General features: G+C 46.8%; 1 protein-coding gene across 1 annotated transcript; it reads left to right on the top strand.

Moving 5' to 3' along the window:
- Positions 1-8,481: 8,481 nt before the first annotated feature.
- Klk6 (kallikrein related peptidase 6) lies at positions 8,482-13,501 on the top strand. Its single transcript, XM_052178915.1, has 5 exons — positions 8,482-8,554; positions 9,188-9,344; positions 10,950-11,197; positions 12,028-12,164; positions 13,343-13,501. The coding sequence occupies exons 1-5, from the start codon at positions 8,482-8,484 to the stop codon at positions 13,499-13,501; spliced, it is 774 nt and encodes a 257-aa protein (XP_052034875.1).
- Positions 13,502-25,180: the final 11,679 nt, after the last annotated feature.

Here is a 25,180-nt window from a genome sequence, read left to right as displayed (position 1 = left end):
CCATGGAGACTCCAGCTTTTCCTCTCTTCAAACCACCCAAATCACCATTCAGTCTAAAAACTGAAAGGACATGGTGTAGTGGTGTATGTCTTTAATCTCAGCACTTGGGAGGCTAAAGCAGGGAGGGCTCTATGAGTTTGAGGCCATTCTGGGCCTTTGAGGGCTTTGAAGGTGGCTCGATGGGTCAGCTGCTGGCTGTGTAAGCCCAGGGATCTGAGTTTGGATTTCCAACACCCATATCAAATGCACACATGGCTGTTGTGTGTGTTTGTAATTTTATTACTGAAGAGATGGAGACAAAGGATGGGGTGTGGGGGTGGGAATCACTAGACAGCCAGTCTACTTATCTCTAGACAGACAGAGACACTGTTTCAAAAAATAAGGTGGAAACATCCAATGTCAATATTCACATACACACCACATACGGACACACACACACACACACACCCCAGAAATAAAATAAAACATAACTTATTTAAAAAGATGTATTTATTTATTTATTTATTTTTATTTATTTCATTTATATGAGTACACTGTAACTATCTTCAGACACCAGAAGAGGGCATCAGATCTCATTACAGATGGTTGTGAGCCACCCTGTGGTTGCTGGGAATTGAGCTCAGGACCTCTGGAAGAGCAGTCAGTGCTCTTAACCACTGAGCCATCTCTCCAGCCCTAAAACATAACTTAAAAAACAAAATAACTCAGTCTCACAGTGGTACTGACTCAGCCTGGCCACAGCAAGGGCTTAGTTGGTTCCAAACACAGAATTTCACACTCAGTTGGATTCTTTGGAAAGGGCTTTGTTTTTGTTTGATCAGACAGTAGACTTAGAGCTAAAGCCGATAGCTCGCAGAACTTGCCTTAAGATGCCCGCGCTGGCACCTGCCACCCATTTGCTGTGTGCAGCTGTCTCTCCTCTTGCCTCAGAGGCCAGCAGGAGTGGACCTCCCCTTTCTGGCTGGCCTTTGACCTCACCTGCTGGTTTCCTTGCAACATTACAAAGGGAACAATCATCTTCGAGTCTATGTGGGGTCAGCCATGTGCCCTGAGCGCTGTGCATTAAGCGACATGAGGTTTTATGGGAGTAACCGACCACTTTCTGATTGGGTTTGAGGCCGACTTTACAGGAGGGAATTCATGTCTGGCACTGTAAACCTGGTCAGCAGCTGAGGCCCCAGAGTGGGGGGAGGGGGGGAAGAAATCCGGAGACCTGGTCAAAGTGGGTAAGGTGAGTGAGTGACCAAGAGTGACTGTGAGTGTTCAGCCCTAAGGGGACAGCTACATCAATATCGCCAAGGCCCAGAGAACACGGTGGGAGAGTGTATACGGAACAGAAGAGGACAGTGTAGACGGCCAGGAAATGCCGTGCTCTGGAACCGACGGACAGTTGCTCTTGCATTCATAAACTCACAGCAATTATGGCTGCCTGCCTGAAAGGGGTGGGGGGGATCAAGACAGGAGCCATCAGTATTTCAACAGAACTAACTGGACTCGATACTCTACGAAAATAAAAAGAGGGGAAGAAAGAAAGGAGAGAACATAAAAGTGGGGGTGTCTGGGGGAGTAGGAGGTGGAGCAAGGGGGCTATAGTCATGATGCATTGTATGCGGGTATGAAATTATCAAGGAACAATACAAGATGCTCTTTTGCGAAAAGCAGGTGTGACATGCATGGTGTCAGCTTTGTAGATATGAAATGCCCAGTGCTGCTGGGCAGTGGTGGCACACACCTGTAATCCCAGCACTCTGGGAGGCAGAGGCAGGTGGATTTCTGAGTTCCAGGCCAGCCTGGGCTACAGAGTGAGTTCCAGGACAGCCAGGGCTACACAGAGAAACCCTGTCTTGAAAAACAAAAAAAAACAAACAAACAAACAAACAAACAAAAAGAAATGCCCAGTGCTCATGAACAAGGAGGAAAAAGGAAGAAAGGAAGGAGGTAAGGAGGAAGGGAGGTAAGGAAGGAGGTAAGGAAGGAGGGAGGGAAGGAAGGAGGGAGGGACAGAGAGAGAGAGAGAGAGAGAGAGAGAGAGAGAGAGAAGGTGTGACATCAGGTATTTGTTGAAGACCATTAAGAGAGAAGAAGGCCTTCCTCCTGGTCAAAAGAATGGAATCTCCCTCTGGTCTGGGTGGAGACATGACATTGATGTGCTTCCAAGATTAGAATGTGACAAACGACTGTAGACTACTATCTCCTCAAGAGTTAATCCAGATGGACCTGTCAATCACCTGGTGAGGAGAGCGCCTCACAGGAAATCTGATTCACCTGAAGGCACTCTAAGGCGAAGGGAGGGGCAGTTAGCCCCTTAATGAGATCATGCGTCAAATTTAGCCTTCCCAGAAGCCCTCCTCCACACGGGGCTCCTGCTGCTTCCAGGCTACTCCAAGTTGCTTTTCTTTCAGATACTGAGCCAAAACCCAGGATATTTCCCTGACCCTCTGGGATCCCCCTCCCCCCCTTCCCCTTCCCCTTGCAGCTGCTCACCCACCTCCAGCGCCAAGCCTGTGAGCAAGCATCACAGTTTTCTCTCTTGCCCTTCTCTGTCTCCCTCCACTGCGCAGCTCGCCTTCTCAATGAAACAACATTTTTATTAATTTTAAAATAATTTCATAAATGCCCTGTCCTCTCGCTCCAAATTTCTAAATAAATTATCCCTTCAAGTTGGTTTTTAAATTCTTTTGTAAACAGGACTAAAAATTCCAAAAAGAAACCTGTTTTTCCAAGAATACCCACTCCCAGCCACACCCCACACCCCCACCACCATCCCCACACCCCACGCTCCACACTCCCATACCCCCACCCACACCCACACCAACACCCACACCCGTCACCCACCCACTCCCATCCACCCACACCCAAACCCTACATTCTCCATGTATATTGCTTCTTTTGTCTTTTATCCGTGACTTCTCCCCTCTCTCCCTGGCCTCCTGTCCCTTCTCTCCTCCTCTCCAACGCTGGCCCCCTCTCTACTCTCTCCCATCTCTCTTCTCCATTCACCTCCCCCTCTCCTCCCCTTTTCTCTCCTTCTTTACCTGCCTTGTTCTTCTTCCTCCTTATTGTCTCTCCCTCTCCCCCTCCTCCTTATCCCTGTCTGACTCTCTTCATTCCCTCTTCTTTTCCTTTCTTCTCCTTCCTCTCCCTCCTCCCTCTCCCTCCTCCCTCTCCCTCCTCCCTCTCCCTCCTCCTAGTGCTACACAGACACTCTGACCCTGAGCCACACTCCCCAGCCCACTGTCTGCCCTTACTGTCTTGCTATCCCTCTTCTCCATGTGTGTTCCTTCATCCTTTAAGTGGGAGGCAAAGCTCCCATCTCTTGGCATCATCATAAAGATCGAATGCTTCCCCGTGTAAACAGAGGCTGGGATAGCATCACACACAGCACAAAGCACTGATGATGAGAGTCCGATCTAGATGCGAATGGCTTCTCACAGTTTTAATTTTTATTTTTATTGAATATTTTGGCTGAATGAGCCAATTTAGATATAATCATTCACAGACTTAAACATTCATGTCCTGATCAGAGATAAGGATGGGAAGACAATGAAGGTTACTGACAGATGCAGAGATCTCAGTCTCCCTGAAGATTTTCTGGTCCCACCAGTAACTTGGGAGCAGAGAAGAAACAGTGGGACAGGAATGGGCATGAAAAGACCATGGAGACTCAAACCCTATATATTCCCTCCTTTCTCCACATGGGTGATTCCTCCTGAGCCCACCTACCTTGTATTGTAGTAAGGAATTGTATTATCATCTTTGGGGAATCGTAGAGAGATGGGCTGAATCACCGCCCTGTTGGAACATGTCCATGTTGGAACACCACTATGTTGAAACACTCCATTTTGGAACAATGCTAGACTATACCATGTTGGAATACATCATACTGACTGTTTTGAGTACATCATACTGGACTATCATGTCCGGGCAGGGCACATAGAATCCTCCATGTTGGAAGACTGCCATTTTGGAACATGCTGCGTTAGAATGCTGCAGATTTTGGAATACACCATGTTTGGATGCTGCCATCTTGGCTCGTGTTCTATTAAAATACCACAGTGTTGGGAGTTGAGCTCCAGGTCAGGCTCTAGCACTTCCTGTGTGCTTATACCTGAGTGATGAACTTCCATAGTCCACACCACAGTTTTCCTATCCACACCAAGAGTGGATGTGATGAGGTCATAGTAGTCATGGGTCAACATTTCCCGAGTTCCCTGTGGATGCAGCCGTGAGTCAGCATGGTCCATGCCCTCCGGAGCTCAAGATCCGACAGGAGAGATGGACATCAGTACAGATGGCTCTGGTCCAGGCCAACACCTGGAAGGAGACACCTGTGGAAACCCACACAAGAGAGTGACTAACCCAACCACAACCACGGCAGGTGGCATTGGGTGGTGTCCAGTTCTCAGAGGGAATGTTCCAGCCAAGAGCAAAGGGAGGAGAGGTGGTCAGCAGGAAAAGGGGGTGGGGGAAAGCATGGAACAGAAAGAAAATTTTAAAATCAGAGACTCCCTCTGAGATCACAGGGCATGGGACTACTAGGAACACTTGGTATGGTTTCCAGACCCGAAGCACCAAAAAGTGGGTAGGGCTGGTCCAAGCGGTGTGTGGCCAAGGCAGTCATAGGAAGGGTGGAAAGGGAAGAGATGAGCTCCCACTGAGTTGAATTAAAAGCATAAAAGACCCATCGGATTCCAAGCATCTGTATGCCACAACATGAGGCAAATGGGTGCTTTGGTAACTTTCGTATCCTAAGTTTGTGAACCATTAATGTCTTAAGTTATATAATGGAACTGAATGAGCTTTTGCTTTTGTTTTGTTTTCTTTTACCATACCAGGGACCCAGGGCGTTACACTGAGCTGCAGAGCTGTGGCGCCATCTTTCTTCTTTTAGTTTTAAGCCGGGGTCTCATTCTGTAGCCTCAGCTGGGTTTGACCTTGCAATTTTCTCGCCTCTGTCTCCCCCGCAGCTGGGGTAACAGGCATATGCCACGAAATTCAGCCCATTGCTATATCTTTTCAGCTGCTTTCTTTTCTTATTTCGTACATTTACTTTCAAAACACACATAGAAATTACATGTACTTAGGGTATTTTAATACGTGTACACGTACAGTGTGGAATGGTTAAGCATAGCAATTCACATAGGCACTGCTTCACATCCGTGAGATAAGAACACATAAGGCAACACGGCAGAGGAATGGAACTGAGGAACGTGCTAGGCATGCCCCCAATCTCTGAGCCACACCTCAGACTATCACTGGGGGATTCTGGGAAGATATTCTGTCTCCAGCCCCACACTAGGCGATTCTAAACAGGTGATATACCATTGAGCCACATACACTGCTCACCAGTGTGGGTAGGCAAGAGGTATAAAAATAAGCCACACCCCAGCCCCCCACTGGGGGATTCCAGGCAGATGTTCTCCCTCTGAGCCACAGGTCCAGCCCTTTGCAGGGGGCAGGGGGGTCTGGCGAGGGGAGCTCCAACTGGGCCCCTGGTTGCTGAAGATCCTCCAGTCTCGAGCTGAGGAGAGGGACAAAGGGAAGAGGCAGATCTGGGGCAGATCTGTGAGAAGCAAGGGCAGGACTTAGTCCAAGGAAAGTACAGGGAGACCGTTCTCGAAGCCTAGGGAGTGGTTCGGAGAGTGAGGTGGGTGAGGAACCAGTCTGAACTGGGACCAGAATATGGGAACAGACAGGAGTGGACCCCACAGAAGGGAAACGATGGGGCAAGGTTAGAGAGTCGGTGGGTCATGTGAGGGGAACTGACGGTGTCTGGGGAGACAGTGAGACACAAAAAGGAGATGCTACGTTCAGAAGAGACCTAGTGTGAAGTGCCCAGTGCATCCTTAGTGCTAACTAAAGTCTTCATTAGCCAGGGTAATGGGGCCTGCGCAATGCAAGATCGAGTTAATGAAAGGAGAGGGTGCATGGGAAGTCACACCCAGCAAATGCTGGGGGGCACATTATTCATGCTTGCCGCTGCTGCTGCCTGATGGCTTCCTAGTATGTCTCCATTTCCCCTCTTCATCCCCACACCCTTCCCCAGGTCCCTCCACCCTCCACACGTCCCTCCCTTGCAGCCCACACTGACCAATGCCTGCTCCTCCCACACATGCCTGCGTCTTTTCTTCACTGACTTGCTCCCCAGACCCGAGTTCAAAGGCGCCTCCCCATAATTCTCCCAGGTCATAGCTGTGCAGTGCCCTTGCTTATCTTCCTTGGTGCTGCTCCCCAGTTTCTGCACGGCAGGTTATCTCTGCTTGTGCGTCTCTCAGTATAAGCAAAAATCTCAGCAGCGACTCCCCGAGTCCTCCTGCACCTCATTAACTGCCCCCACACACCTTACCATACCTTCTCACATGCCGGGAACATAACTGCATACCAAGTGCACACATGTTTTCCTAAGTGGTACAGGAAGAGAGCCAGAAGAGAAACAGAAGATATGGAATCCAAGGGGCTGAGAGACAGATGGACATTTGCACAGAAAGGAAGACAGATTTTAAAGGCAGAGAAACACACAGAGAAAGAGGGAGAAGGAGACAGAGACAGAGAGAAAAAGAGGGGAAGAAATAGAGATGTGGAAAGAGAGAGAAAGTCTGAGACGGACACAGAGAGTGGGGTGGGGGGAACCAAGCAAAGGCTTGAGAATACATATACATATACATATACATATACATATACATATACATATACATATACATATACATATACATATACATATACATATACATATACATATACATATACATGTACATATACAGCAAATACATTGAGACGGAGGGAGGCAGACAGGCAGGCACAGAGAGGGATGCATGCAGCCTGAGAACCTGAAGGTGGGCAAACTTGGAGGATGGGGGTGGGGTGGGGCAAGAGCTCTAAATATTCAGATGAGGGACTCAGCAGGGCTGTCACTCACACTGATACAAAAAGAAGTCATTGAGATAACCTCCCGCCCATCTTCCTGGGAGCATGGCACCAGGTTTCTGGGGACAGACAATGCCCGATTGTTGGAAGTCTCTTTCCCCATATTGCTCATGCCGTTTCCCAGCCTGGGTTAGGGGCGGGGGACAGTTTAGCGAAACACCCTTTCTCAATAACTGGGTGGCAGCTCCCACTCTCCTTGGGACACGGAGGTCTTCAGCACCCACAGAGGGACTTACAGGTAGGTGAGTCAGCCTGACCCCACTGAACCTGGGCAGCTGGTTCCAGTGCCTCAGAGGTACAAACCCAGGAGAGGATGCAGGCTCCCTAGAGGATATAGGTGGGGTACTTGTGGAGGCTGGGGCACAACTGGCTAACCTGGGAACTGGCATTCTGGCCTCAGTCTTATTATGTCCCAAATCCTACAAATCCAAAACTAAGAAAGAGCTCCCATCTCCCTCTACCTCAGTCCTAAAGGTTTCGGCCCAACTCTATTCTTTATGACCAGGGGTCCAGGATCTTCTCTCTTCCTCGAGCTAAAGAGTCCAGGACCAACACTCCCCACTTATACGTGTGGTCTAGGCCCCAGCCCTCCTCCCTTAACCCAGGAGTCCAAGTGCCAAACCTCCCTTAGAATCAAGGGTTCAAGCCTCAGCTTCTCTCCTTCAGACCCAGGAAAACAGATCCATTTTCTCCCTCAAAATTCAGAGATCCAGGGTCACCATGTTCCGGAGCGGGCCACTGGCTTCCCCATAGCTATCTGGCCAAGGGTCACCAGAAGCAGAAGCCGTGGGGCAGAAGGAATGTACGTGGGAGGCTTGGGTGAAGAAAAGGGTGTGACTGGCTTCCTCCTGGCTCAGAGACTAGAAGAGAGAGGGGTTAAAAGGAAGCTGGGAGACTCTGAGGACAGAGCCCGCCTCTATCTGGGAGGCCACAGAGCCAGGCGGGTTTCTGGAGACAGTGTGCTACTTGGGACCCAGTACCCAGGTGCCCTGTATTTCATGCAGGTCAGATCCTAAGGCGGCCTTCGTTAGTCTACTCTGCCCCTTCCCCTGAGGAGCACCTGCACCACTTGGGCAGTCTCTCTGCCTCTGGCTCCCTGTGATAGGTGGTGTCATTTCCCCTCACTGAGCGCTGAGCAGCAGCAGGTAAGGCCACAGGTGCTGCAGCACCTACAGGTGTGGGGCAGGCGAAGGGTAAGGATGGAGGTAAGGTGCGGGAAGGAAGTCCCACGAGAGGAAGACCATCAGGGACCCCTTGAACTAACCTCTCTGATAGTAGAAAGGACACCAGAGCCCAGAGCCGTGTTTCTTCCCCAAAGCCACTGGAACCGTGGACATGTCAGTCTGCACAGTCTTGCATCTGCTCTCATAGGACCCTCAGATTCAAGGTGTAGGTCAGGAAGTAAAAAACATGGAGGTGAGGAGGGGACGTGCAGAGATCCAAGGGCAGGAGAGCAGGACAAGACAGGGAAGATGGAGAGGGTGAGGAAGGAGCAGGGTGGGGTCCTGAAGAGAGGCTGAGGCGTGACTAATGGAACGGTTGGCTTCCCCTCTTGAGATGCCCATGAAGATGCTGACGGTGATGGTGATGGTGAAGACGCTGGCCCTGTGCTTGGTCCTTGCTAAGTCAGGTGATTAAAGGAACATAGAAGGGGGAGGGGCTGGTAGATGGATTGGCGCTGTTGACAGACGGTGGTTTAGAACACAACTCTGAGATGAGGAGGGCCCTGAGGGGACTAAGAAAAGGTCTGGAAGGTGGGTTTGAAGATAAGGCATGGGTATGTCTTTGAGGATGAAGATAGCTGGGTGTGGTTAGGGAGCACACCTTTGATCCCAGCACTAGGAAGGCAGGTGATCTCTGAGTTTGAATCCAACCTGATCTACAGAGTGAGTTCCAGGCCAGTCAGGAATACACCAAGAAACTCAGTCTCAAAAGGGGGAAGGGAGGCTGGAGAGATGGCTCAGAGGTTAAGAGCACTGGCTGCTCTTCCAGAGGTCCTGAGTTCAATTCCCAGCTACCACATGGTGGCTCACAACTGTCTGTAATAAGGTCTGTTGCCCTCTTCTTGCATGCAGGCATATGTGCAAGAAGAACATTGTAAATAAATAATCTAAAAATAACCGCAGAGGGTAGAGGTAGAGTCGAGGACGAGGAGGTAGATCTGGAGGTGACAATGACATTAGGGACCCATTTGACTGCCGTTCATCTCGGAAGGACCTAGGCTCTCTGAGCTCTTCTCACACTCAAACCCTTCCTCCCTCAGCCTGGTCGGAGGAGCAGGAGAAGGTGGTACATGGAGGCCCCTGTTTGAAGAACTCCCACCCTTTCCAGGCTGCTCTCTACACCTCAGGACACTTGCTGTGTGGTGGGGTCCTCGTTGGCCCACAGTGGGTGCTGACAGCCGCCCACTGCAAAAGACCGTGAGTTTCCTCTGTCTTTAAGGAGCTGATGCAAGGGAGCCCAAGGGGGGCCCTGTAGACTTCAGAAGGGAGGCAGACCTGAGCATTCATCATTCTGTAAACCGTTCTCTTCAGCCAGGTATCCATAGGTTCCGGGACCCCAGAGGTAACTCAAGTCCCTTAAAAAAAATAATGCAACATTTGCATATAACCTATGGATATCCTCAAATGAACTCTAAGTTATATCTCTAGAGGGGCTGTCAGTGTAGGCGGAATGAGTGCCCTGAGTGCCACCTCCAGCATCTCCTAACTTGGCATTCCCCACTATAGTCTTAGCATTTGAGAGATGGAGGTGGGAGAATCAAAAGCACAAGCTGAGCCCCAGCTACACAGGAAGCTTGAGTCCAGCTTGAGCTGCAAGAGACTCCCTCAAAAAAAAAAAAAGTGGCGGCTGAAAAGATAGCTCAGCCATTAGCCTGCTTCACAATCATTAGGACTGAAGTTCAAATCCAAGCACTGGTGTCACAAGCCAGGCAGCCTGCAAATGCCTGTAACTCCAACTCAGAGGGTCCCAAAGCCTTCTTTCTGGTTTCTATACATGCATAGCTATGCAACACACACACACACACACACACGTAATCAAATAATTTTTTAAAAGTAGGAGAGATGGTTCAGCTGTTAATAGCACATACTGCTCTTGCAGAGGATATGAGTTCAGTTCCCAGGAGCACCCATATGGCAACTCTGAACTCTGCTGCTGTAACTCCAGCATCATAAGGCCTTACACCCTCTCTGTCCTTCATAGGCATCTGCACTCAAATGTAGATACCCTACCCACACACATTTAATTACAAAAATTAATCTTACAAAAGAAATGGTAAGTAAAATTATCTTTAGATTACACGTTAGTACCCATGGCCACGTAAAGGCAACACAAATAGCTGTTAAATTGTTCTGTTTGAGAAACAATAACAAGGAAAAAATCTGTATGTGTTTAACATATGCATATTTCCCCCCAGATACCTATTTTAAATGTTAGATTTATTATTCCTATGGCGTGGGTGTGCACGTGCCACAGTGCACCTGTGCAGTTCACAGGACAAGTTTGTAGAGTCAGGTACTCTCTGTCCACATCCGTGTAGGTTCCGGGACATGAGCTCAGCTTCTTGGAGTTGTCAGCAGTCACTTTACCTGATGACCCATCTTGACAGCTCCTCCTCTCTTGTTGCGTGTCTTTGAGTCAGGGTTTCTCTGTATTGCCTTATTGGCTTGGAATACACTATATAGACCAGGTTGGCCTCAAACTCATAGGAATCCTCTAGACTCTGCCTCTCTGCCTCCAGAGTGCTAGGATTAAAGGCATGCACCACCATGCTCTGCTGATCCCCCAATATTTGTAACCTGTGGCCAACTGAATCTGTGCAAGTAGAAACTGCAGCTGTGGTAGTTGCCTGTTGTGCAGTAGGGAAGTTTAAAAGGCAAAATTCTAGAAGAATGAGTTTGCCTTTTACTGAGCTGGGGAAGATGGAGGGAGGAGGAAGGACGGAAGAGTGGGGCTGGTGATCTTTCTGGGAGCCTCTGGTGAAGCCCAGAACTGTAGGTGAGTCCTAGCTGTCTTCTCCCCAGGAATCTGGAGGTGCGCTTGGGAAAACACAATCTACAGCAAATAGAGACTTTTCAAAGACAAATCTCTGCAGACAGGACTATTGTCCATCCCCACTACAACCCTGAAACCTATGACAATGACATCATGATGGTGCACTTGAAATATCCAGTCAAATTCTCTCAAAAAATCCAGCCTCTGCCCTTGAAGAAAGACTGCTTTGAGGAGAATCGCAACTGTCAAATCCTGGGCTGGGGCAAGATGGAAAACGGTCAGTGAGGGGAGATGGTTGGGAGGGGCCAAAGGGACCAAAGGGAGGGGCCTAAGGATGGAAGGGGGTTGGTAAATGATGAGGGTGGGAAGGAAGAGTGGGCATGAGAAGGTGCGGATGGAGAGGATCAGTAGGCCGCCCTGTTTATGGATAAAACACAAATAGAGGGAGAAAGAGGTTGAGGAGTTGAACCAAATGTGGATAGGCCACAGAATGGAGGGCCAATGAAAAGAGAGATGAGCGCTCATGGGGGAGAGCTCACTGAGGAAGCCAAGAATGATGGGGAAAGGAACCAATCCGGAGACAGTGACAAGGAAAAACAGATTCTAAGCATGAAAGAGAAACAAAGCCGGGCGGTGGTGGCGCACACCTTTAATCCCAGCACTTGGGAGGCAGAGGCAAGCGGATTTCTGAGTTTGAGGCCAGCCTGGTCTACAGAGTGAGCTCCAGGACAGCCAGGGCTACACAGAGAAACCCTGTCTGGAAAAAAAAAAACAAAAAGAAAAAAGGAAGAAAGGAAGAAATGAAGAAAGAAAGAAAGAAAGAAAGAAAGAAAGAAAGAAAGAAAGAAAGAAAGAAAGAAAGAAAGAAAGAAAGAGAGAGAGAGAGAGAGAGAGAGAGAGAGGAAGGAAGGAAGGAAGGAAGGAAGGAAGGAAGGAAGGAAGGAAGGAAGGAAGGAAGGAAGGAAGGAAGGAAGGAAGAAAGAGAAAGGGAATCTGCTGGAAATGGGGGTGTGGGAGGGCAGTAAGGACAGCTGGTAAAGATGCGACGGGAAGGGTATGTGTGTGTATGTGTGTGTGTGTGAGCCTGGCCCATCTCCCTCCTCTTAGGTGACTTCCCAGATACCATTCAGTGTGCTGATGTCCAACTGGTGTCCCGAGGGGAGTGTGAGCATGCCTACCCTGGCAGAATCACACGAAGCATGGTGTGCGCGGGCGACAAGAACAAGGGGAACGATTCCTGTCAGGTGAGATCTGAAATCAACCACACACAGGAAGACAGAGACGCAAACCAAAACAGAGCTGAACAGCGATTGAGAAAGTCAGCTTGGGAGGACAAGGACAAGACAGGAGAAGAGACTCCGCCTCACATGTGTAAAGACAGATAAGAGAGAAGCTAGGCAGCTGGGGCTGAGAGGTTAGCTCAGTCAGTAAGATTCTCGCCATGCAAGTATGGAAACCTGAGTTGTAGGGCATGATGAACAGCGTATGCTTGTTGTCCTGGTACTTGAGGACAGGGGCAGGCAAATCCCTCAGGTTCACTGGCCAGCCAGCCTAACCTAATGGGTGAACTCAGCCCCATGAGAAACCCTGTCTCAAAAGACACAGTGGATGACTCCTAAGGGAGGGTGCCTGTGACTGCTGGTCTCTACCTGCACATACACATACCTGCACGTATACATATCTGCATGCGCGCGCACACACATACCACACACACACACACACACACACACACACACACACACACACACACACACACACACACGGGGGGGGGGGGGGGGGGAACAGGGGAGGGGGGAAGCGCAGAAACAAGAAGTTTAGATGTAAGGTCAGAGAGGGAGACACCAAGAGTCAGAGAGATGCTAACATGGCTAACAGTCAGGACTCTTGGTAGTCCTTACTGCTTATATATCCTTGGGGAAGGAGGCACCCAGTGGTTCCTGAAGCATTTGAGTTGTTCTCTTATTGAACTTAAGGATCTTCACTGGGGGGTGGAAAGTTTCAACTCTCCTTAGAACATGTTGTGCCTTACAACCTTCCCTCCAGGATGGATGGTTTGTCTAAAACCCTCTCTCTCACCTATACCATGGTGGAACTTGAGCACCTCATCTGTCTTTTCCTGGGAATTAAATCCAGGATTGTATACGTGCACAGCAAGCTCTCTGTCCATGAGCTACAGCCCGCCCCCCTTACTTTGAGAAAGGGTCTTCCCACATAGCACAAGCTTGTCTTAAACTCGCAATCTTCCCTCCCTGGCCTCCTGAGTAGGTCAGATGACTGGCACGACCACTAATCCAGCCTTTTCTCTAAGAATCTCTAACTCCTCCTCCACCCCCCCACCCCCCCCCACTTCACTTCCTGCGCTCGCCCCTCCCCCACCTGCTCATTCTATGTGCATTTCTGATTTTCTCCCTCTTTCACACAGGGTGATTCTGGAGGCCCCCTGGTGTGTGGGGGTCGCCTCCGGGGGCTTGTGTCTTGGGGTGACAAGCCCTGTGGATCAAAGGAGAAGCCAGGAGTTTACACAGATGTCTGCACTCATACCAGATGGGTTCAAAGCGTCATCAGAAACAAGCAGCTGTGACATGAGACGCCCAGTTCTCACCCTGTGTTCCCTGTGACATGAGACGCCCAGTTCTCACCCTGAGTTCCCTGACCCTAGCTGGCTCCATATTCTCTCTCCCTGAACCCTGCCCTGCTCTCAGACTCCTCAGACGTCCAGCTCTGATCCTGGTACTTAATAAATGCAGTGGCACAGGACACAGAACACTGCTAACTCTACTTTGCTCAATCCTTGCACCCCAGGGAGACTGGCGGATACAGCCTGCAATCCTACTCCATGGGTGTGGTTAGCAGATGGAATCCCAGCGTGGCCACTAACAGTCTGGGCACCCTTGGGAAGTGCTTTTCTTTAGAGTGTGATTGCTTTCATCTGTAAAATTGGGATAATATTGGGGCTGGAGAAACGCTCAGTGGTTAACGGCACTTACAGCTAGAATAAGGAATAAGTGTTATTCACTTCTACCAGTAAAAAGTGCACAGTGGGTCTTTTCCTTGATTACATTTCTGCTTCTTAGAAGCCTAGCTTTGCCCACTGCCACAACCCAATTTGCTATCCACCTTGGATGACTCTCCCTCAAGCTTTTGTGTCATAGTAGAGGTGAGAAAGTTGCAGCCCACTACACCTAAGAGTCCTTTCTTTTGAGTCAGAGGCCAAGAATGACTCTTGATGTAGATGCTCAATGGTAGACCGTTTTTTGTTGTGGTTTGGTTTGGTTGGGTTGGGTTGGGTTGGGTTGGGTTGGGTTGGGTTGGGTTGGGATGGATTGGGTCTTGTGTGTGTGTGTGTGTGTGTGTGTGTGTGTGTGTGTGTGTTTCACAGAATCCCATCTACCTCTGCTTCCCGGGTGCTGGGGTCAAAGGTGTGAGCTGCTGCGCCCAGCTTCATCTTATTTTTGCTGCTGCTAAAGTGACAAAGATAACAAACACTGTCTTGACTCAACACCGTAGCAGCTTAGTCCCTTCTCGGTCCTCCACCCACCTCCCCCAACAGCAGCCCAGCGTGGAGAGCATAGTGTTTTCAAAGGCAAAAACCACAAATACATCTGTATTAGCCAAGAGTCAGCATGACCTGGCAATGCTTTTGACAAAATATAGTCATTATTTCAGACACAACAAGACAATTAATTTAGATTTATGCCTTTTTGGTTATTTTAGTTTATGTTTAGTTTGTATAAAATGTTAAGAATCTTGGTAAATACATCTGGAAGATGGTCAGGGTCATGGAAATTGCAAATGTGTTGTCAAGGTGAGCATGGCATGGTGTCACATGCTTTTGATCCCAGCACTCGGGAGGCAGAGGCGGGTGGGTCTCTGTTTGAGGCTACCCTGGTCTACAAAGTGAGAGCCAGGGCTATATAATAAACTAACAGAAAAGATGTTATAAGATTATGGTAGAAGTAAAAGTGATAGCAGACAAGTATCATAAAGGACCTCAGATATGAGCATCTGAAGCGAAGACTTTCTCCTGGAGGTCATAGGAAGACAGAGTTTGAGAGCAGCCATCCGCTCAGTGAGACAAAAGAAAGAGAACATAACTGTGGGGTGTGGGAGGTGTTTTGGACTGTGGTGAAGGGAGGGAAGAGGTGGACCAGGGACTGGGGCAGGATTGAAGAAAGTGTCTGGGTGTGGAGGTTGGGTGGGTGGCACTAGCAATTAGGGAACATCCTGGGTGTGGGAGTCTCTGGAGACCACACCAGACACTGAAGGCTGGGAATCTGAGGCAGAAGTGCTCCACATGCCTGTTAACATCCGACAAAGGGCGAGGGAAGGGAGCCCGGCTTGACTGAGAGACAAGAACAGTTCAGGGCTGAGAGTTAGAACTTTCTTTAGGCAGCCAAGGATGGCCTTGGGCTCCTCATCTTCTTGGCTCCACCTACTGAGTACTCAGACTACAAGCAGGCAGCACAATGCTCAGATTTCTGTGAGGGGCTGGGAAGTGGATCTGGAGCTTTGTACGTGTGGGGCAAATCTCCTGCTAGAGCTTCGACCTAAGAACCAATGAAAGACTGACTTTATAGTCACGTCACAATGGGGAAAAGGAGAGCTGACATTGTGAGTGGATGGGAAGATGATGTTGTGACAGCCAGGCCGTCTCAGTCAGCACTCTCCAAATGTCATGAGACTGACCCGAGTCACCAAGAAAAAATCCAGAAAATGGGTGTCACAGTCCGTGAGTTGGGAGCTGTCTCTCCAAGGTGGATAACAGGCGCGTTGAATGTAGCCTGGTCCAGCCACACAGGCTTGTCACCTCACGTCTTAGTTAGGATTAGTGTCGCTGTGATGAAACACTATGAGCAAGGCAACTGATTTAAAGAGCATTTAACTGGGAGCTCCCTTGGGGCTTCACACAATCAGTCAATGACCACCACAGCAGGGAGCAGGTAGGAGAAGGCAGGCGTGGCACTGGAGGGGAGGCCAAGAGCTTACATCTTGAGGATGAAAGCAGAGACTGGGAGTGGGCGTGGCATGGGGTTTTTGAAACTTCAAAAGGCATAGAAAGTGTCCACAGTCTGGGTCCAGCTGTTTTTCACACTGAAAGTATCTTTCAAGGCATCACCTTTTACAACTGAGTGTGGAAAGGTTTAGGATTGGTCCCTGACCGATGGGGGAAGTCCTCAGGCCAGCAACCTTCCTGGAGTTATGGTGGCCTCTGGTTGATCAGGGAATTATTGTTTGTTAAAAAAATCTACATAAATTGTATTTTAAGTAGAATCTTCACACATTTGATTTTTATTCATATAACAAAAAAAGTTCTCTCTCTCTCTCTCACACACACACAGACACACACAGACACACACACACACATGTCTGTGTATCTGTGTGTGAGAGCATGCCTATGGGTGTGAATGCAGGCTAGTGTGTGCCAAGGCTCTCTTGCGGAGGTCGGAGGGCCACTCAGGGGACATTTCTTATCTTCTGCCTTGCCTGAGACTAGGTCTCTTCTTCACCACTGTGTTACCAGGCTGGCTGACTGCTGCGTTTCTGTGGATTCTCTTGTTTCTGTCTTTCGTCCCACCAGGCATGCTGAAACTATGAAATATGCTGGCACATCTGACTTTACTCAGATTCTGTGGATTTGAATTCAGTCTTATATGTGTATAACAAGTGTGCTACCCTCTGGGCCATCTCCCACACCCTAAATAAATCTCTTTTGTTTTTCTTTTCCCTGTGGTGCTGGGGATGGACTACCCAGCCTCAAGCCTACTCAGAGAGCACTCTACATCTCCCAATCCCTCTTAATACATGAATTTTGAGTTCATAACTACAAACATCAAGTCTATATACAGTATTGGGATATTTGAAAGAATGCAAGAGCAGTCATATTTTCAAGTATAAAGTGCTTGGATAAGAAACTTTACAGAATGTCTGGAATTTTGGTCTAAAAACTAAATGACTTCCACAGTGGGTATGTTCTTTTCAGGAATGAGATTTAATATGTTTGAAAGTGTCTCATTAATCTAGTTTGTAAATGGGACAAAATAATATTGTGATGATCTCATAAACATGACTCTGAAGAAACCTCCAGAAGACTCGCTACTGGTCAAAATGCAGAAAACACTCAATGGTACAATGTTCAACTGTAAACAGAACTTCCCTATCACAAAAAAAAGTCACCCCAGTTCTCAGAGAACTTACTGAAGAGGGGCAGAAGTATCTGAGGAGCCAGAAACTGTGGAGGAGTGCTTATCAATAGTGTGTTCTAGACATGGCATGGTTGCTGCACTGAGGAATTTGGGGTAGCTGTGGTTACCCAGTATAAGACCTGTACAAGATCAAGCCCATCGATCTTACTTCACAAAGGGGGGGGGGCATCCTTGAGCCCTAGCTCTAGCAGAGGCACTATTGGCAGTTGATAGCTGCTGGGGGAGAAAGAATTAGGTTCTGGTGGAAGATGGTCCCTAGCAAATTGCTGGTGCTCCAGTGGGTGGCCATACCATGCACATGCACGTACTACTCACAGGCTTGATACTATTCCCAATGACCCCTTCCCCTCTTCATCACCATGTCCTAGCCCCCAACTCATGAGGAGAGCCATGCTCCACCAGAGGCCATGCTGACTCTCAAGAGCTCCAGGTAGATCACCCACATGTGGACTTCCCTTACTCTCTCAATGCCCCCCCTTACTATCCCCAGTCCCACATCTCCTCATCATCATTGTGTCCCAGCTGCTCCATATAGATTCTAAAAGCCATAAGGGCCTGGACAGATGTACTGCAGACTCTATGAGACCACAGATGGTAGCTGAGACTATAACACCCAGCAAAAATTTCAATTACCATAGATGGAGAAAACAAGACATTCCATAATAAAATTGAATTTAAACAATATCTATCTATAAATCCAACCCCACAGAAGATACTAGAAGGAAAACTACAACCTAAGGAGGTATATCTATGAAAACACAAAAACAAAATAACAGGAATTAATAATCATTGATCACTGATGTTACTCAATATCAATGGACTCAACTTCCTAATAAAAAGATACAGACCAACAGTGTAGATGCTAAAACAGAATCCATCTTTTTGCTGTATACAAGAAAACCATCTCAATATCAAAGAAATATTACCTCAGAGTAAAGGGCTAGAAAAAGTTTCCAAGTAAACAGACCTAAGAAGAAAGTTGGTGTAAACATTCTAATATCTATCAAAACAAACTTCAAACTAAAATTAATCAAAAGAGACAGGAAAGAACTTCATATTCATCAAAGGAAAAATGCACAAAGACGATGTTTCAAATCTTAAAATCTATGTCCTAAAGACAAGGGCACCCATATATGTAAAAGAAACATTACTAAAACTTAAATCTCTCATTGACACCCGTACATTGATAGTGAAAGATTTCAATACCCCACTCTCCAATGGACAGGCCATACAGCCAAAAACAAAAATGAGAAATATTGTAGCTAACAGATGTTTTAATCCAAATGGTCCTAACAGATCCCAAACATAAAACAATATGCCTTCCTCTTAGGAGAACTTTCCCCCAAATTGATCACATACTCAGTCACAAAGCAAGTCTCAATAGACACAAGAAGACTAAAATAAGTCCCTGAATCCTATCAGAGTGCCACAGATTAAAACTGGATTTCACCGACAAAAACAAGAGAAGGCCTAAAAACTCATGAAAAATAAACAACTCTATACTGAATCAAGACAGGAATAAATAAAGACTTTCTACAATCCAATGAAAATGAATAAACAGCATACCAAGGAAAATCCATAGTACTAAGTAGCTACATTAAAAAAAAAAAAATGGAGGCCTCTCATCCTAGCAATTTAGCAGCACACCTAAAACTCTAGAACAAAAAGATACCCTAGAGGAGTAGACAGCAGGAAATAATCAAACTGAGGGCTAAAATCAATAAAATAGATGCGAAGAGAACACTGCAAAGAACCAATGGAACCAAGAGTTGGTCCTTTGAGAAAATCAACAAGATAAGCAAACCCTTATCTAAGCTAAATTAAAAATGGAGAATTCAAGTTAACAAAATCAGAAACAAAAGAGGGACACAACAGCAGACACCAAGGAAATCCAAAGAATCACTTTTATGATTAAAAAATCTGTATTCCACAAAATTAGAAAATATTAAAGAATAACTTTCTTGATAGATACCATTTATCAAAGCTAAATCAACATCAGATATACAATTTAAATATACCTATAATTCCTAAGGAAATAGAAGCAGTCATTAAAAGTCTCAACCCCCACCCCTCAAAAAGCTGAAGGCCAGAGTTTTTAATGCAAAATTCTACCATATGTTCAAAGAAGAGCTAATGCCAATACTCCTTAAATTACTCCACAAAAAAGGAACAGAAGGAATATTACAAAATTCGTTTTATGAAGCCACAGTCACCCTGTCACCTGAACCACACAAAGGTTCAAAAAAAGAGAGAGAATTACAGAATAATTTCTCTTATGAATGCAAAAATACTCAATAAAGTATTTGCCACCCAAATCTACAAATACATCAAAAAGAACATCTACCATGACCAAGTAGGTTTCATCCCAGAGATTCAGGGTTGAGTCAACATACAAAAATCAGTCAATATAGTACATCATATAAACCAAATGAAAGAAAAATATGATAATCTCATTAGACATCAAAGGCAGCCTTTGACAAAATCCAACATCCTTTATGATAAAAGTATTGGAGAGATTAGGGATACAAAGAACATACCAGACGTAATGAAGGCAATTTACAGCAAGCCTATAGGCAACATCAAATTAAATGGAGAGAACCCAAAGCTATTCCACTAAAATCAGTAACAAGGCAAGGCTGCCCACTCTCTTCATATCTATTCAATGTAGTACTTGAAGTTCTAGCTAGAGCAGTATGATAACTGAAAAAGATCAAGAAGATACAAGGTAGAAGAAGTCAAATTATTGTCATTTGTAGATGGTATAATAGTACACACAAGTGACCCCAATAATTCTATCAGGAACTTCTTGTGCAGCTGATAAACATGATCAGTGAAGTGGCTGGATATAAGATTAACTAAAAAAAATCAGTAGCTCACATATATACAAACAATAAATGGGCTGAAGAAGAAATTTAGGTAAACGTTGTTCACAATAAGCACAAATAATATAAAATATTTTGGGGTGACTCTAACCAAGCAAGCAAAAGATCTGAATGACAAGAACTTCAAGTCTCTGAAGAAAGAAGTTGAAGAAGACTTCAGAAGATGGAAAGATCTTCCACATACGTGGGTCAGTAGGATTAACTTAGTAGACATGACCATCTTACCAAAAGCAATCTTCAGATTCAACACAATGCCCATCAAAATTCCAACACAATTCTTTATAGACCTTGGAAGAACAATATTCAACTTCATATGGAAAAACAAAAACCTAGGATACCTAAAGCAATCCTGAAAAATAAAGGAACTTCCAGAGGTAGCCGCATCCCTAATTTCAAGCTATACTTTAGAGCTACAGTAATAACAATTGCATGGTATTGGCATAAAAACAGATGGGACGATCCCTGGAATCAAATAGAAACAAATCCATACACCTACAGGCAAAGTTTTGACAAAGAAGCCAACATTATATAAAGGGGGAAAAGCATCATCAACAAATGGTGCTGGTCTAACTGGATGTCTGCACATAGAAGGATGAAAATAGGTTCACATCTATTGCCTTGCACAAAACTCAAGCCCATGTGTATCAAAGACCTCAACATAAAACTCGATACTCTGAATCTAATAAAAGAGAAAGTGAGGAATAGCTTTGAACACATTGATACAGGAGACAATTTTCTGAACAGAACACCAGTGACTCAGACTCTAAGATCGACAGTTAGTAAATGGGATCTCATGAAACTGAAATACTTCTGTAAGGCAAAGTGCACAGTCAATATAACAACAGCAGCCTACAAAAGGAAAAAATATTTTTACCAATTCAGCATCCAATAGAGACCTAATATCTACAATATATAAGGAACTCAAGAGACTAGACATGAAAACCCAAACAATCCAATTAAAAGTGGGGTACAGATCTAAAGTGAGAATCCTTAACAGAAGAATTTCAAACACTTCAAGAAATGTTCAGCATCCTTAGCTATCAGGGAAATGCAAATCAATGCTACTTTAAAATTCCATCTTTCATCTATCAGAATGGCTAAGATCAATAACCTTAAGGGTACTCTATCCTATCACAAGGACACTTGTTCAACTATACTCGTAGAAGCTTTATTCATAATAGCCAGAATCTGAAACAACATAGATGTGTCTCAACCATAGAACAGATAAAGAAAATTGATATATTTACACAATTGAGTATTGCTCTGCAAAGAAGAAGGAGGAGGAAGAGGAGGAAGGAGAGGGAGGGGGAGGAGGGGGAACGGAGGGGAGGAGGAGGAAGGAGAAGTGGGGGAGGAAGGAAGAGGGGGAAGGAAGAGGAGGAAGACTTCATGAAATTTTCAGACAAATGGATAGAATTATAAAACATCACCCTGAGGGAGGTAACCTAGACCCAGAAAGACAAGCATAGTATATACTCACTTTTAAGTGGATATTAGTTATTAGGTAAATGACAATCATGCTATAACCCACAGACCCAGAGAGGCTAAGTAACGAGGAGGGATCAAGAGGTAACAAACACATGGATATCCTTGGGAAGGGGAAATAGAATAGATTTTGTTGGTGAACTGAGGGACAGGTGGGGATGGGAGCAGACGCAGAGACACAGAGCCATTAGGCAGAGAGAGAGCCTAGGTTGGAGGTCTCAATCAGATCCCTCTGCTTGTAGCTTGTAGCTGGGAGGGAGACTTCAGGGAAATAGAAGAGGGGGAATTGTGGAAGCTGGAAGTGGGGATACCTGGACAGCACACCCAGTGCATCAACTAAGCAGGGCTCCTGGGGGATCACAGAGACGGAGCAGTCTGTGCTGGGTGCTCTGCATACATGCTATGGTTGTTGGACTGGTGTTCTGTGGGGACTCCTGACAGTGGGAGTGGGGATGTCTCTGACTCTTTTGCCCTCTTTGGAGACCATTTTCTCCTACTGGATTGCCTCTATTAGCCTCGATTTGAGGGTTTGTGCCTGGTCTTACTCTACCTTGTTGAGCCATGTTCGGTTGATGTCCCTGGGAAGCCTGGTATTTTCTGGAGTGGGGGACAGATGGGGATGGGGAGTGGGGGTGGGGAGAGAGGAGTTGGAGGAACTGGAAGAAGTGGAGGAAGGTGATGCTATGGTTGGGATGTACTATATAAAAGAATAATAATTTTTTTTTTTAAGGAAAACAAACAAGACGTTGGGGGGTGTGTGGAGGATCTGGGAGGAGCTTGGGAGGAAGTAAGGGTGATTGTGATTGAAATACATTGAACACATGAATGAAATTCTCAAAGAATGAATTTAAATATATTTTTAAAGGTCTCTCTAAGGGCTAGAGAGGTGGTTCTACAGCTGAGAGCACTGACAGCTCTTATAGAGGACCTGGGTTCAATTCCCAGCACTCACATGACAGCTCACAACTGTCTATAACTTCAGTTCCAGGGTCCCGATACCCTTAGATAGACATACAGGCAGACAAAACACTAATGCACATAAAATAAAAATGAATCAATTGTTTTTCAAAAAGATCTCTCTACAGGGCAGGAGAGACTGTGCCTCAGTTAAGACCACTGGTTGCTCTTCCAGAAGACCTGAATTTGATTCCTATCACCCACATGCTGCCTCACAGCTGCTTATAATTCCAGTTCTGGGGAATGGGGCATCTTCTTCTGGCTTCTATGGGCACCTATATGCTGCATATACATACAAGCTGGCAAAATGCTCATACACATTTAAAAAAAATATCACTAATTAAAACAATTGAGTTGGTATTCACGAAGTCCTGGGTTCTATCCGAAACACTACATCAAACAAGTTGTGGGGAACATACAACCTCAGGAGGTAGGTGGGGGCCAGAGGGTCTGCAGGTCAAGGTCACCCTCAGCTGTGCAGGGCATTCAAAACTAGTATTGGCTGCATGAGCACTGATCTCATAAATACAGTAAAATAAAATAAAATGTTGGCTCTTATCTAAATGTGGGGGGTCCACATGAATAATCCCAGCCAAAAGTTACAGCATGAGGTTTTATCTCAGAGAACAAAACCAGGAGCTGAGGAGAGCACTCAGCAGGTGAAACACTTGATGCTGAGCCTGGTGACCTCAGGTCAGCCTCTGAGAGCCACTTAGTGGACAGAGAGCCCCAAACTCCTGAAGGTGTCCTCTGACCTCCACTTGAGTATGACATGTGCACACACACACACACACACACACCAAATAAAATACATAAAATGATACATATAGTGACAAATATACTACACATAATTTTTAAAGTAAAACATTTAACAACTGCAAGCTGAACTTAAAAGACCATATAAGTGAGAAAAAACACTGAGAGAAATAAGAGGCTGCTTTTATAGCCATTTAATCACATTAAACCTCAAGGTGGGTTTTGTTGTTTGGCTTTTGTTTTTCTCCTATGCAGTAGAACCCACCCCGGGCTCTGACACCTCTACTGGAATCTGCACGTCTTCGTGACTATCATTTCACGTAGAGAAAGTTCATGTCTGGCACGAGGCTCACAGATCTGGGCTCCTGCCTCCCTGTGGGAGACCTGGAGTGAGCATGTTGACAGAAAGAGAAGTCAGGACACAGACTAGGTCAAGAGAGGCTGCCAGGTGGTAAAGATCCGACAGGGAGGGGTGCTGTTCTACTCCCGATCCAATGCCCCATTTCCCAAAGCGCTAGGTGGCTAGGAGCCACCCACCACGGTCCTGGCTCTTGGCCCCTTTTCCATTAACAGGTTGCCCTGCCCAATTGTGTCATCTATGTCTGGCTGTGCCGGCTGGACCAGGGCACCTAGTGGGGGCAGCCTGCTTCCCTAGCCCTTGCCGACCCTTGGCCTGGGACCTAGTATAAGGGGTGGGAGTCGATCGTGGGGTTTCTTCTACAAATGGCCCTGTCTCCCCTGCCCGAATGACAGGGAGAGGTATAGGGAGACAGAAAGGGACAGAGAACCAATATTCAGAGACATAGGCATAAGGGAGATGAAGAAGAGAGAGACAGAGAGACAAGACAGATTGGGGAGACAGATAAAGACAGGGGAAAACACAGACACACAGGGGGAAAGAGACATAAGGAGAAAAGAAACAGAGACCAAGAAAATCAGTGACAGAGAGACAGAAAGACACAGAGACAGAGAGACAGAGGCATAAGGAGAAAAGGGGATGGTACAGAGACCAAGAAAATCAGTGACAGAGAGACAGAGAGACACAGAGACAGAGAGACAGAAAGACACAGAGACAGAGGCATAAGAGGCAGGAGCAGAGAAACATACGAACTCACAAAAGCAGACAGACAGAAACAGGGACAGAGAGATGGGGAAAACACGCTGAGAGAGAGACTCATTGGGTACCAAATGTTGACAGACTCTGAAAGGTTTCATAAGGGCCAACAGCTAGACAGGTAGAAGAATTTTAAAAACAGAGCTGGACGGGTGAGAAAGGAGACACAGCGCTGTAATGAATGAGTGACTGTGACTCGGGAAAAATGAACATTAGAAAGCCTTGCTCGGGAAGAGTGCCTGGGAGTTGGTGAGATGCCAGGCCTGAGGAGGGCCCGGCCTGTGCAGAGGACCCCTTCCCATCCTTGGGGCCAGGGAGGGAGGGAGTGGCATTCAGTTCTAGGTGGGGGGTGGAGGGGAGGGGAGGCAGGAAGAGTGAGTGCTGGGGCCCAGACTGACAGGAACCTCACTGCCTGGGAATGTGCCCCAGGGACCAGTGGGTGGTTATATCACCAGGTGCCAGAGCAGAGGAGGAGGTGGTGGCTGCAAGGCTCAGGCCAGCTTGAGAAGTCTGCAGATATATTGAGAGCCAGACCCCACCACCCACTGCCCAGGGGACAGGGGCAAAGGGGCAGGTGAGGCCTGGAGAAGGGTCTCAGCAGGTAAGGAAAGAGAGGGAACCTGCTCTGGCTCTGTCTTATCTTGGATTCACTCTGCTTTTCCTTGCTGTCCACACTTTACAGGGACTGTAAGATGCTAGCAGTCCCTCCCCTCCACTGCCGGTTCCTGGGTGCCAATGGTGAGGCAGGGATGGTGATGAAAGCAGAACACACTCCCAGAACCACCTAGGCCGCTCCAGAACCACCTAGGCCGCTCCAGAACCACCTAGCCTCGGCCTCTATTCTCTTACCAGGTGCAGCGGTC

Source organism: Apodemus sylvaticus, chromosome 1 (genome assembly GCF_947179515.1).
Source record: "Apodemus sylvaticus chromosome 1, mApoSyl1.1, whole genome shotgun sequence".
Lineage (NCBI taxonomy): Eukaryota > Metazoa > Chordata > Mammalia > Rodentia > Muridae > Apodemus > Apodemus sylvaticus.
This window is presented reverse-complemented; position numbering and strand designations above follow the sequence as displayed.

What these genes read in the sequence shown, in the direction of transcription:
- Klk6 (XM_052178915.1), top strand. Translation starts at nt 8,482, where the DNA reads ATGCCCATGAAGATGCTGACGGTGATGGTGATGGTGAAGACGCTGGCC. An exon ending in GCCGCCCACTGCAAAAGACC is followed by an intron (nt 9,345 to 10,949) that starts GTGAGTTTCCTC and finishes TCTTCTCCCCAG; the next exon opens with GAATCTGGAGGTGCGCTTGG. An exon ending in CTGGGGCAAGATGGAAAACG is followed by an intron (nt 11,198 to 12,027) that starts GTCAGTGAGGGG and finishes CCCTCCTCTTAG; the next exon opens with GTGACTTCCCAGATACCATT.